This window comes from Thalassophryne amazonica, chromosome 6, assembly GCF_902500255.1.
Source record: "Thalassophryne amazonica chromosome 6, fThaAma1.1, whole genome shotgun sequence".
Taxonomy (NCBI): domain Eukaryota; kingdom Metazoa; phylum Chordata; class Actinopteri; order Batrachoidiformes; family Batrachoididae; genus Thalassophryne; species Thalassophryne amazonica.
This window is the reverse complement of record NC_047108.1, coordinates 110,030,080-110,044,461: the sequence shown is the minus strand read 5'-3', so window position 1 is coordinate 110,044,461 and position 14,382 is coordinate 110,030,080. Positions and strand designations below refer to the sequence as shown.

General features: G+C 39.6%; 1 protein-coding gene across 1 annotated transcript in view; it reads right to left on the bottom strand.

The window, feature by feature from the left end:
* clcn6 (chloride channel 6) overlaps positions 1–14,382 on the bottom strand; it is a 192,142-nt gene that overhangs the window by 156,569 nt on the left and 21,191 nt on the right. The window contains exons 2-3 of the mRNA XM_034173132.1: positions 726–785; positions 387–452 (exon numbers count right to left, since the gene is read on the bottom strand). Of these exons, the coding sequence (XP_034029023.1) occupies positions 387–452; positions 726–785 (126 nt within the window). The remainder of the gene's footprint in view (positions 1–386; positions 453–725; positions 786–14,382) is intronic.

Genomic DNA, 14,382 nt, shown 5'->3' with positions numbered 1-14,382 from the left:
TCTAATAAAGCGACCGCTGCAGGAACGAAGCTGAGAGAAGGTTAAACTATGCCAACGAAAGTCCAGATTTCTTGTTTCGTTTGGGCTTTGTTGCCCTTCGTTAAGTGCAGTGTGACTGGGCTATTAGACTATACAAAAAAAAAAAAAAAACACAAGGCAGTGGGACTATTTCAGCCATAAAAAACCATGTGTCCGCAGAAACGCTCTTTGGCTCCATTGCTCGGTAACAGTGAAGCTGCATTAGGTCAGTCAAAAGTTTATATTCTTCTTGTGGAGGATTCTATTCTTCCAGCTACACATCCCAGGTCCTTCTGATGAACAGACCTTTGGACCAGTTCTGTGCTCTGCACGTCAGCGACGGCTCCAACTGCTCTGACTGGTCTTACCTTGTTGTCCATCCCATCCACAACCTCTGCATAAGGCTCATTGATGCAGCGGTCATAATCCAAGCTCTGCAGGAGAGAGAAAGAAAAAAGACTGTAAACGTATTTTTAAATAATAAGTTCCAAGTCCTGGACTAGATCTGGCAGACTTTAGCTCAGACCTTCTTCTTTGTAAAAACTGGTGTATCATCACAAAGATCAACTGTTGGAATTTGTCTGTATCTGGATCCACCTGATCGAGGATGGAGGGTGAGACACGACGACCCCCATCAAGTTGTAGAATTCAAATCTAGATCTGACGGAAGAACATGAAGCCCAACCCACAGCGTGAGAATCTCTCACCTCATAATCCTTTCTGGGGAGAATCTCATGTTCTTCATCATGGATTTCCCCGAGAATTGTCTGGAAAAAAAGAGTTCATTTAGCCCACTGCAAAGCTCAGGAGCCAACACTGAGACAAACACACATCAAGCCAGAAGAACAATATTAAAAAAAGACCAATAAAACTGTGAAAGTGTGTGTGTGTGTGTGTGTGTGTGTGTGTGTGTGTGTGTGTGTGTGTGTGTGTGTGTGTGTGTGTGTGTGTGTGTGTGTGTTTGTTTGGGGGGGGGGGGGGGGGGGTATACTTACTTCTGCCAAAGTGATCAATTCTTAAATCACTTTGCATCACAGCATCAACATTTATCATGAACTCAAACAGAAATTCCACTTTTTGAATGAGAAATTAATAAAAATCTGGGAAACAAAAAACAGACTTTGCTTTATTAAAGTTTTGTAGGGTTCACATCTGAATCCTGACAAACGCCTAAATATTCCACCCGATAACATCAATAATTTCCTCAAGGTGGTCCTGGCTCATGCCCCGCCCCCAGCATGAGTTCGATTCGCCGTGGCTTACGATTGCCCCAGATGCCACTCGCCTCTGCTGGTGGTGGTTTCAAATTGACCACAAGTACTTCTCTTGAAGAGGACCTCCACCGTCTCCACAGACCTAGTAAGCGCGGCAAAACTGGCTCAGTGCTCCTTGACTTTGTTGCTGGTTCCAGAGCTGCACCACTGGACACGGTATTCAAGTACTGGCTGTGTGGTGACGGAGCTCAATCGCGTTTTTACAGGAAGAAGCTGGAGGGGTCTATAAAGTGACCAGTTTATGCACCCTGATCTTAGACTTGTTACTACTTCCTGAAGGATTTAACTGGAATCTGTTCAGTGTCATTTACTGAGGTTAGAATTCAACAGCAGACTGTTTTGAAGGCATCTGCATTAACCGTGAAATCATGGGTGAGTCTGGCCCTCCCAAATCTAAAGCTGCACACAGAGAACCAGCATCAGACAATTCTTAGTAAGCAGTGACAAGGTTTCCACCTATGTACACAATAGAGGATTTGTTCCACAGTTTGAGATGATGTTTAGTTAGATGGTGAAGTTAGAAATATACATTCAGACAATTGTGTTTATTAACAGATTAGTAATAGTAGTTTGGAGGAGGTGATGGTCTAGTGGTTAAGCGTTGGGCTTGAGACCAGAGGATCCTGTTAAAATCCCAGCCTGACTGGAAAATCACTAAGGGCCCTTGGGCAAGGTCCTTAATCCCCTAGTTGCTCCCGGTGTGTAGTGAGCAACTTGTATGGCTGCAGCCTGACATCGGGGTGAATATGAGGCATTATTGTAAAGCGCTTTGAGCGTCTGATGCAGATGGAAAAACTCTATATAAATGCAGTCCATTTACCATTTAGTAAAACAGGGAAAACAGTATTGGACTGGTATTGGCAGAAACATAAAGGTAGTGTGCCACTGGGATTTTTAAGATTTAAGTCATAAAAAGAATTTTCTTTGGCACCACTATAATTTTATTCTTTAACATTTTGAAAAGGGATTCATAATATGATATTGCCAAGATGATCAAACTTCATACCGTATGGAAACAATTTAGAATTTCAACTCCCGAGGGGGAGGAATTCAAGGGATCAGATGCTATGACCAGCAATTGGTAGAATTGGAAGTGATTTACAAGAGATCTTATGGATGTTAATGTAAGATGAATCACAGGTAATCTCAGAACCTCACGTATGCACACACGCGTTTCCTCCTAGTTAGTTTGCATGATGGTGGTGAATGAAAAAAACAATATTTACTGTGGAATTTTCCCACAGATATGTCCTCTTCATTAAACTCATCACTCATCTTCAACCGCATTTCCGGGTTTGGGTCGCGGGGGCAACAGCTCCAGCAGGGGACCCCAGACTTCCATTTCCCAGGCCACACTGACCACCTCTGACTGTGGTATCCCGAGGCATTCCCAGGCCAGTGTGGAGATATAATCTCTCCACCAAGTCCTGGGTCTTCCCCGGGGTCTCCCAGATGGACATGCCTGGAACACCTCCCTAGGGAGGCACCCAAAAGGCATTCTTACCAGATGCCTGAACCACCTCAGATGGCTCCTTTCAACACGAAGGAGCACCGACTCTACTCCGAGCTTCCCACAGATGACCGAACTTCTCACCCTGTCTCTAAGGGAGACACCAGCCACCCTCCTGAGGAAGCCCATTTCGGCTGCTTGTACTCGCGATCTAGTTCTTTCGGTCATGACCCAACCCTCATGACCATAGGTGAGAGTAGGAACGAAGACTGACCAGCAGATTGAGAGCTTCGCCTGTTGGGTCGGTTCCCTTTTCGTCACAACGGTAGAGCAAATGCAATACCGCCCCTGCTGCACCAATTCTCCGGTCAATCTCACGCGCCATCGTCCCCTCACTCGTGAACAAGACCCCGAGGTACTTGAACTCCTTCATTTGGGGCAAGGCCGTATTCCCTACCCGGAGTAGGCAATCGATCGGTTTCCTGCTGAGAATCATGGCCTCAGATTTAGAGGTGCTGATCCTCATCCCAGCCGCTTCACACTCGGCTGCGAACCGATCCAGTGAGTGTTGGAGGTCACCAGCCGATGAAGCTAACAGGATCACATCATCTGCAAAAAGCAGTGATGAGATCCTGAGCCCACCAAACCGGAAACCCTCTTCCCCCCGACTACGCCTCGTTATCCTGTCCATGAATATCACAAACAGGACTGGCGGAGGCCAATCTCCACCTGAAACGAGTCTGACTTACTGCCAAGCACCCAAACACAGCTCTCGTTTTGCGAGTAGAGATTGGATGGCCCTGAGAAGAGACCCCCTCACTCCATACTCCCGCAGCACCTCCCACAGTATCTCCCGGGGTACCCGATCATACACCTTCTCCAAGTCCACAAAACACATGCAGACTGGGTGGGCATACTCCCAGGCACTCTCCAGGATCCTTGTGAGACTAAAGAGCTGGTCGGATGTTCCACGACCAGGACGGAACCTACACTGTTCCTCTTCAATCAGAGGTTTGACTATTGGCCGAACCCTCCTTTCCAGCACCCTGGAGTAGACTTTACTAGGGAGGCTGAGTACTGTGATGCCCCTGTAGTTGGCACACACTCTCTGGTCCCTCTTTCTAAATATGGGGATCACCACCCCAGTTTGCCACTACTTAGGCGCTGTCCCAGACCTCAACGCAATGTTGAAGAGATGTCTCATCCAAGATAGTCCCTCCATACCCAGAGCTTTCAGCATTTCTGGACAGAGCTCATCAATCCCCAGGGCCTTGCCACTGCAGAGTTGTTTGACTACCTCGGTGACTTCCACCAGGGAAATTGATGAAAATCCTCCATCAGCTTCCAGCTCTGCCCTGACTACAGAGAGGGCACTCCGGTCTGATGCAGGAGTTCCTCAAAGTGTTCCTTCCAGCACCGGATTACATCCTCAGTTGAGGTCAACAGAGCCTCATCCTTACTGTAGACACCTTGGATGGTTCCCCGTTTTCCCCTCCTGAGGTGCCTCACAGTCCGCCAGAAGCACTTTGGTGCCGACCAAAAGTCATTCTCCATAGTTGCTCTGAACTCCTCCCACACCCGCTGCTTTGCCTCCCCAACAGCAGAGGCTGCTGCCCTTTGGGCCTGTCGGTACCTTGCAACTGCCTCTGGAGTCGTGCGAGATAACATATCCCGGAAGGACTACTTCTTCAGGATTTCAGTAGAAACTAAATTTTCTCTTTTGTGAAATTTGAAAGGCCCTGTTGCTTTAAGGTTCCAGTACGAAAAAGTGGAGATTGGAATATACTTACAACCCTCCCTGAACTGCACGAAGTTGAACTTAAAGAAAATAAATTCTGAGACAATCATTTACCAAAAAAAACAAAAAAAAACACTCCTTTTCAAAGCAGCTATGATGGATATTTGGAGAGAAACCACAGGACAGAAAGACAATTCCATTTTTCCACTGTCCCTCAATGCATAGTGAAGAATCAAGTTTTTGAAAGAATGTATGAATAAATCCATTCGGCACACATAGGTCCAGAACAACAAAGCACCCACAAGGGTGCAGGCAGAAGCAAAAGCTTGTAAATCAGGTTCCTCACCAGCATTATAACAGCATAACAGCCCATTACACTGCTGCATAAAAAAAATTATGCTGCAGTTGGGCCGTTACGCTGTTTCCAAAGGTGTGTAACGGGAAAATGATCATATCTGATGATGAGAAATGATGATCATTACTGATTACTGATTTACTGAAAATCAACCTACAGAAATTATCTTTTTTTTTCCATCAACCTCAGTCAAACCCATTTAAAGATGTCAAACATGACTCACTTTTCTGCTGATTAAAGTCGCTACCGGCCTATCGTCTGTTATTGTGGGCAAGAAAAGAAAATCATCCACCGTTTCACGCCGCAGTTTGTTTGTTTTTTTTCCGTTCCTCATGACATGCATTTTCCATGGGACAGCGCACAAAGGTTCTCTGGTGTGGATCATTGCGCGATCATTGTGCTGTGCACTGAGAGCTGGGGGAAAGTTCTCGTACAGCCACTAAAGTTCTCCTGCATTGTGCCGTGCACCGAGCACTGAGGGAAAGTCCTTGTACAGCCACTAAAGTTCTCCTGCAGTGTGCCGCACACCGAGCACTGAGGGAAAGTTCTTGTGAGCACGCTTTGTGTGAGCAGTGGTCCACCCCACTCGTCGGATTTTTATTGTGAATAAATGTCTGAATGATTTGGAGCTTTGCTGCATCAATTTCTTCCAGAAACTGTGAGAGGCCTCCAGGTGGACACCATTCGGAAAATTCATATGGCATTCAGCGATGATTTTATGGGGATACACAGATTAAGGAGTGCTCCAGCCGGTTTAAAGACTGCCCACAGCTGCTGAGAGCGCGGCACACTCCGAGCGCCGATTCGGAATAAAAATCAGACGAGAAGGGTGGACCACTGCTCACACAAAGCCTGCTCACAGGCAAATGACGCAACCGACAGGCGTGAAAAAACTCACACGCGCACGAAGGTTCAAGCTTGCCTGATGCAATCACACGTGATTCAAATCCATATGGTTTTTGAAAAAAATAAAAAGGTCGGATACTTTTCTAACAGACCTCGTATTTATTTAGACTAACAAAGACTGCATGGACTGCATTTTTGTACAGTGCTTTTCCATGTGCATCAGACGCTCAAAGCGCTTTACACATCTATGCCTCACATTCACCCTGATGCCAGGGTGCTGCCATGCAAGTCACCCAGTACACACCGGGAGCAACTAGGAGATTAAGGACCTTGCCCAAAGGCCCTTAGTGATTTTCCGGTCAGGCTGGGATTTGAACCGAGGATCCTCTGGTCTCAAGCCCATTTGATCTGGGTACTCCATAAATACAATTTATGATTGAGGATCGAGGCTCTCGAGAAGAGAATTGAGCACTTGGAGCAGTACTCAAGGATTAACGATGTGGTTGTGACTGGTTTAAAGATTAAACCCCGCTCATATGCCCACGCAGTGGCCGTGGGCAGTGATCTCGAACCTGGCGAGATGGAGGAGAGCTCTGCGGAACAACAGGTCGCCGCGTTCCTGGCGTCCAGGGACATTGATTTGGACGTAAATTGTCTTGAAGCTTGTCACCCTCTCCCTACGAAGAAAGGCGCTCCTCCTGTGCTTATTATGAAGTTTCTCAACAGAAAGGATAAGGTCACATTGCTGAGGCAAGGAAGAAAATTGAAAGGTACGAATGTTTATTTGAATGATCACTTGACAAAAACAAATGCAGACATTGCTAAAAAAAAGCCAGATACTTAAGGAAAACAAACAAAATTCAGAATACATGGGTCAGGAATTGTAAAGTCTTCATTAAACTGAATGGGTCTCCTGAAGTAGCTAAGGTGCTGGTTATTAAGGACATAAAAGAGCTGGAAAAAATATGAAATATGAGTCAATAATGTATGGAGAAATAAAAAAGTAAAAAAAAAAAAAAAAAAAACTAGTTCTACTTCACAAACCATTGATTCAAAACCCATAATCTCTACTTCAGGAGATAAAATAATACAACAGACGATAATAAACCAGGAATTATTGGAATTAAAAGCAACTGAGTATACTGAACATAAGATAATGGATTTGGAAAACGAAATAGACCCGGATAATATGTTTTTTTCGACTGATACCGTTCATTGGAACTACTATACGTAACAGGATTACAATAATACAGTTAAAACAGAAGGTAAATTATCAATTATCCACTTTAACAGCAGAAGTATGTACACAAACTTTAACAGTATCAAAGAATTTCTTCAGCAGTTTACAAAATCCTTTAGTATAATAACAATTTCAGAAACGTGGTTCAATGCGCAAAAAGGAATACAATTTGAGTTGGATGGTTATAATCTAAACTACATCAACAGAGTGAATAAAGGAGGTGGAGGTGTTGCTATATATGTGCGGAAAAATATTAAATTTAAGGTAATAGAAAGTATGACGTTAACAATAAAAGATGTGTTAGAATGTACATCAATAGAAATTTATAATGGAAACAAGAAAAACATTATTATAAGTTGTTTATATAGGGCGCCAGGCTCAGATATGGCTACATTTACAAACTGGGTGGACAGAATGTTTTAATCAATAAATAACAAAAAAATATTTATATGTGGAGATTATAACATTGATTTAATAAACCCCAATAGGCACACATCAACTGACGAATTTATAAACACAATGTACAGCATGAACTTATACCCAGTTATCACTAGGCCAAGCAGAATCACATTGAATAGTGCAACTCTAATAGATAACATCTTCACAAACAATATAGAAACTAAAAATATAAGTGGTTTATTGATTTGTGACATAACTGACCATCTTCCTGTGTATGACTCCAATTGTAATTTTCAGGTAAAACCCCAATACTCTGCATTTAAACGAGTAACAACCCAAAAAGCAATAGATCACATCAATAATGACTTAACAAAACAGGACTGGCGCACTGTGTATAGGGAGAATGATGTGGATTGTGCCTTCAATAAATTTCTAGACATTTTCAATTCATTACATGAGATAAACTGTCCAAAACGCCAAGTCAACAAAAACAGTACTGTCGCCAAAAGTCCATGGTTAACAAAAGGTCTACAAAATGCTTGTAAAAAGAAGAATACATTATACAGACAATTTGTTAGACTAAGGACAAAAGAATCTGAACATAGATATAAATGATATAAAAACAAACTAACTAATATAATCAGAGCCAGCAAGAAATTATATTATACCAATCTATTAAATAATAATAAAAATGACACCAAGAGAATCTGGGAAATTCTTAACACTATAATCAAAAATAAGGTAAGAGGTAATTCTTATCCAAATTATTTTATTGATAAGAACAAGGACATCTATAATATTTATAACATAGTTAATGGTTTTAATAACTTCTTCATTAATATTGGACCCGATTTGGCAGCAAAAATTCCCGATGGTTGTAACAAGGAGCAGGAATCACTCATAAAAATCAATCCAAACACAATGTTTTTCTCCAGTGTTAGTGAAGCCGAAATAATAGATATTGTTAATAAATGTAAAAATAAAAAATCAACTGACTGTTATGACATAGATATGAAGCTAGTAAAAACAATAATCAAAAGCATATCAAAACCCCTGACTCATATATGTAACTTGTCATTTCAAACTGGGACATTCCCGAACAAAATGAAGATGGCAAAAGTTATTCCACTATACAAAAATGGAAATAAACAGCTTCACAAACTACAGACCGGTCTCTCTACTTCCACAATTTTCTAAAATTTTAGAAAAGCTTTTTAACAGGTTAGGATCCTTTATAGAAAAATATATATGTTAAGTCGTTATGGATGTGGTTGTGTTTTTATCTGTATTGTTTGTTTTCTCTTTTCTTGTAAGGCACCTAGCATGAGTCCAAGACAAATTTCCCTGAGGGGACAATAAAGTGTATCGTATCGTATCGTATCGTATCGTATCGTAACATAATTAACGAATGTCAATATGGGTTTGGGTCTGGTAGGTCAACTTCACTTGCAATAATTGAAGCAATAGAAGAGATTACAAACACCTTAGATAGTAAAAAACTATATAGTTGGAATATTCATTGATTTAAAGAAAGCGTTTGACACAATCACTCAATTCTACTCAATAAATTGGAAAGATATGGTATCAGGGGAGTGGCTTGGAACTGGATTCAAAGCTATTTAATGGAGAGACATCAGTTTGTGCAGATGGGTGCATTTAAATCCGGGTGTTTGGGCATCCCTTGTGGGGTCCCACAGGGATCCATAGTGGGTCCACATTTGTTTAATCTTTATATAAATGACATTTAATGTGTCACAATTATTAAAATTATTATTATTTGCAGATGATACCAATATATTCTATTTCAGTGATAATTATAGCAAACTTATTAATGTGGTAAATAGTGAATTAATTAAGCTGAAAACTTGGTTGATTAATAAATTATCCCTAAATATAAATAAGACAAAAGTCATGTTTTTTGGAAATCATAATGTCAATTCTAATTTACCAATAAATATAGACGGTGTCGAAATAGATAAAGTGTTAGAAGTCAAATTTTTAGGGATAACCATCGATAGTAAATTAAGCTGGAAGTCTCATATCAGCTACATACATAAAAAAGTTTCCGAGAATGTCTCTATTATGTACAAAGCAAAATATTTTTTGGATCATAATGCATTATATTTATTGTATTGTTCTTTAATCTCTCCTTACTTAACATATTGTATAGAAATCTGGGGTAACAATTACAAAAGTTTGCTACATCCCCTCTGTATAATCCAAAAGCAGGCAATAAGAATCATCTATAAGGTAGGATATCTTGATCACACAAATAGTCTATTTTTGCAATCCAAATTGTTGAAAATGCCAGATCTGGTTAATTTTTACACTGCACAATTATTATATAAAGCCAGTAAAAACTCATTACCCAGTAATATTCAGAGTCTTCACCCAGAGAGAAGGAAGCTATAACTTGAGGGGATGTGGTAACTTTAAAGTCAAGGCAGTGAGAACTACCAGGAAAAGTTTCTGTGTGTCCGTGTGTGGCATTAAGCTGTGGAATAGTTTGGCACCTCAGCTCAAGCGATGTCCTAACATCCATCAATTCAAAAAAAGATACAAAGAAATGGTTTTGTTGAAATACATGAATGAGGAGAGAGGTGCGTGATCATCAGGTCTTTTTAATTTATTTCTAGTTAATTTACCTTTGCTTTTTTGCCTTGTCAGCAATAAAAGGGGTCTCGCTACGACACACAAACTTTCATAAAATACCTGGAATTATCCTGTACATCAATTTAATTATATATATCATAGCCATAATTGTCAACTATATTATTAAAAAAAAAAAATGATGATAATAAAATCTTACTATATGTTTGTTAATATAATAGATGTTAACATATTTGCATAATACCTGTTATTGCCGGTGTCATAACCATTAGTATTATTTTTATACATCATGATCCTGTAGTTGAAATGCTAGTCAAATAGAAGTATGGTGATGATGGTAATAACTTAGAGAGAGGGGGAAACATGTATATGTATGTATGTATATATGTACGAGGTGTATTAGATAAGAAACGGACACTTTTATTTATTTTTTTACTATATGGATTTGAATGACGTGTGATTACACCAGTCATGCTTGAACCCTCGTGCGCATGCGTGAGTTTTTTCACGCGTGTCGGTGACATCATTTCCGCGGGTCCGCGTGTCGGGACGCAGCCGGTGCGGTGTGGCGGCACAGGAAAAACACCTCCGTGTTGATAACCATTTGTAAAAGCCAGGCGGCTTTTGATGGCTTTCAGTGGAGTGAGCATATGAGAAAATGTTTAACAGCTGGACATGTTCCAACTTGTCCTTAAGGCTTCCAACAGAGGTGTTTTTCCTATGGCGGAGCATCGCGGCGGCTGCGAGCCGACGCTGCAATCCGCCCGCACGTCTTTCATTAAAAAAATCTCCTTTAACAGTGGAATATCCGGATAAAATGCTGAAACCGACTTCTTCTGAAACTTCTCTGTTCTCTCACGACATCCTGGATCAATAGAGCCTGAAATGTGGAGGTTTTCAGCTTGAAACAGGCTGACGACGGCGCCTGAGAGCGCTGCGCGACGTCTCGCACCGTGGCAAGTCCTTAAAGCGACAGTATCACCTCAAAATCTGTCATCAGCTGTTAAAATTTTCACCGAAAACCAGCTTAATTTTTCGAACCGTGTCCACTTCGATGTGTCTCACAGGTTTAGAAAAACTTTTGATCAAACAAAGCGCCAGTCTCTCAGCAACTTCTCAGACAAAGGAATTCCGACAAGGGGCTGGACGACTCCTCCCACAAGGAGTGCTCACAGGCGAATGACATCACCGACAGGCGTGGAAAAACTCACGCATGCGCATGAGGGTTCAAGCATGTCTGACGTAAAAACATATGAATGAAATCCATATAGTTTTTGAAAAAAATAAAAAGGACCTATACTTTATTGACAGACCTCGTATGTATGTATGTATATATATATGTATGTATGTGTATGTATAATATGTATGTATATGTGGGTGTGTATGTATGTATATATACATATGTATATTTATGTTTACATTTATATAAATATGTACATATGTAAGTTTATTGATACATAAAAAGACTTTTCCTTTTCTTTCCTCCTTGTTTCCCCCTCTTACATCACTTACATCATTATCTCCAGATCAGGGTCGGCAAGTGGGGGTCTGTTGCTCAAAGGTCTCTTCTGCCAGAAGACTCCAAAACCTTGTCTTTTAATGCAGAGCCTAGGACATTCAGCAAAGGGTGGACCTGTGTCAGAGGGCGACCCCTCTCTGGCAGCAGGTTTACAAAATACTTTGCATCTTTGCATCTCACACATGACAAATGGGGAAGGAGGGGAAGGGGGAAAAAAAATAATAATAATGATAATGATAAATTAATAAAAAAAAAGTCAAGGTAATTAAATTAATAAAATAATAAAATGAATGTAGCATAATTGTATATATGTATATGTATTATGTGTATACATGTGTGTATAGGTGATGTATGTATGTATATATATATATATATATATATATATATATATATATATATATATATATATATATATATATATATATATATATATATAGAGAGAGAGAGAGAGAGAGAGAGGAGAGAGAGAGAGAGAGAGAGAGAGAGAGAGAGAGAGAGAGAGAGAGAGAGAGAGAGAGAGAGAGAGAGAGAGAGAGAGAGAGAGAGAGAGAGAGAGAGAGAGAATTACCATCAACAGACACAAGAATAGTCCTTTTAAATAGTCATTTTCTGAGTAAATGAGGGGAATTTATTGACATATGAAAATGGCTTAAGGAATGATACCGGCAATATCAATAGCAATTAAAAAAAAAAATGGTAATAATAATAATAATAATAGAAATAACAAAAAAAAAATTTGATTGACAATAATTATTGTCATTATTACTGTCTATTATGGTGGGAATTGTTTTTATTATTATTATTATTATTATAGATACTCATCACTAATATATGATACCAATTACATAGTAATAAAAAAGGAATATTGGTCACACTCGGTAGTCGTAATAACGTATGGGTATTTGGGGGTGGGATTAAATAAGTTCGTCTTCATCCCACCCCTTATCGGGTTAAGTGCGCGGGTATGTATGCGTGTATGTTTGTATCTCCTGTTCTTTTCAACCCAATGTGGGTAAATGTAGATGTCAAAGAAATGCTTATTTTGTAAAACTCAAAATAAATGATCAATCAGTCAATATGTATGTATATGTACGTGTATATATGTATATGCATATATGTAGTATGTATGTGTATATAACTATACGTGTTTGTGTGTGTGTATATGTGTGTATTTGTGATTGTGTATATGTGTAGGGGTATGTATATGTATGTGTAGGTAAAAATGTATGTATGTGTATATATATATGTATTGTATATTTATTTATGTGTTAGTGGGTATGTATATAGGTATATATGTGAGTGTGTATAAGTGTATATATGTATATAATGTGTGTGTATGTATGTACGTACGTATACGGGTATATATGCATGGCCCAAGCAGAGGGTCACCCCCTAGAGCCTGGTCTGCTTGAGGTTTCTTCCTAAGAGGGAGTTTTTCCTCACCACAGTTGCCTAGTGCTTGCTCTGGGGGTCGGCAGGGTTAATATGGAGTGACTTGGGCCAAGTTTGTTGTGATTTGGCGCTTTATACATAACATACTTATACATGAATTGAAATGTAATTGAATATTGAAGTGTATGTCTGTGTTGATATGTAGTGTGTTGTGAATGTGTATATGTTGTTATGACTGTTATAATTGTTGGACTCATTCTAGCAGGGGTGGGCACTGATAAGCTTTGCTTCTGCCCACACGCTTTCGGACTCACAGGCTTGTTTATATAACATTCATATTATTGGTATGTTTCTGTTCTTTCGGATTTGTGTGTGTGCCGAATAAATCCATTCATTCATTCATTATGTTTTTGGATTTTTCATATGTAATCACAGTGACACATTCCATAATGCCATCCAAAGAAAATGACATATTTGGAACAATTTCACAGTGATGATTAGATCTGTCATAAAGATCCACACCACCATCCCCACCCCCATTTATCTGCCCTATTTCCAGCAAAAAAATAATCATAACCTTCAAACTGGACAGAATCAATACTCATCTATCAACCATGTCTCAGTAACTACAATAACTGAAAAATATTTATTAGCGATTTTTAAATATTTATTAGCGATTTTTAAAATCCTGAATTTTGGAAAAATTCATAGAAAGACTTCTGCTATTAAAATATATAATAGAGAATGCCCCATTTGTGAAGAAATATTGCTTAAATTGTTCCTCAGTAAAATAATTACAGTGATGATTTCTATTTCTAAGAAAAACAATCTGGATCAACATTATTTTCAATATTATGAAATCTATGTTTAGTGTCTTCAATTTTTTTTTTTTTTTTAATTGAGCTTCTGTGCAGGAGTAAATTGTGAAAACTCAGTTGTCATTATAAAAGAAATATAATCCACAGTCCAAGAAATGCAGTTAAGTAAAGTCTAACTTCATGATGTGAAGCTAAACGTGATATAGAATTTTTCAAGATTTGTCCCTTAAAGGATGAAACATCCTCATTCAAAGCGTTCTAACTGACTCATATTCCTGATGCACAGTCCTCTGGCATTTTCAGGTGCATCCTTTGGTTTGATAAAAACCATGCAGCTTGTGACCCAGACTGAATGAATTTTGCCCTGTTTTCTAAGCAGCTTTGCTTTTCCTGGCGATGTCCGCGTTACTCTTGATAAGATGCTCATTTATATAAATGTTTGTGCCTTTCAGCTTCCTTCCCTGTTTTAGTAATTCAATTTTGTACCTTCTGTTTGCTAAACAGATGATGATAACTGGAGTGGATGTCTTGTCCCGATTCGGCAGTGTGACAGGCTTTGATATGTTCATTATTAATGTCAATATGTTTACTATGGAGGAACGCAGTCACCTGTTCCTCCGTAGTTTCCTCATGCCCACCGTCCTCAGCACTAACTCCCGTCACTTGTGAAAAGTTCCTCGGTTTTATTTTTAGTCCGGAGATGATATCGTTCATTTGTGAATA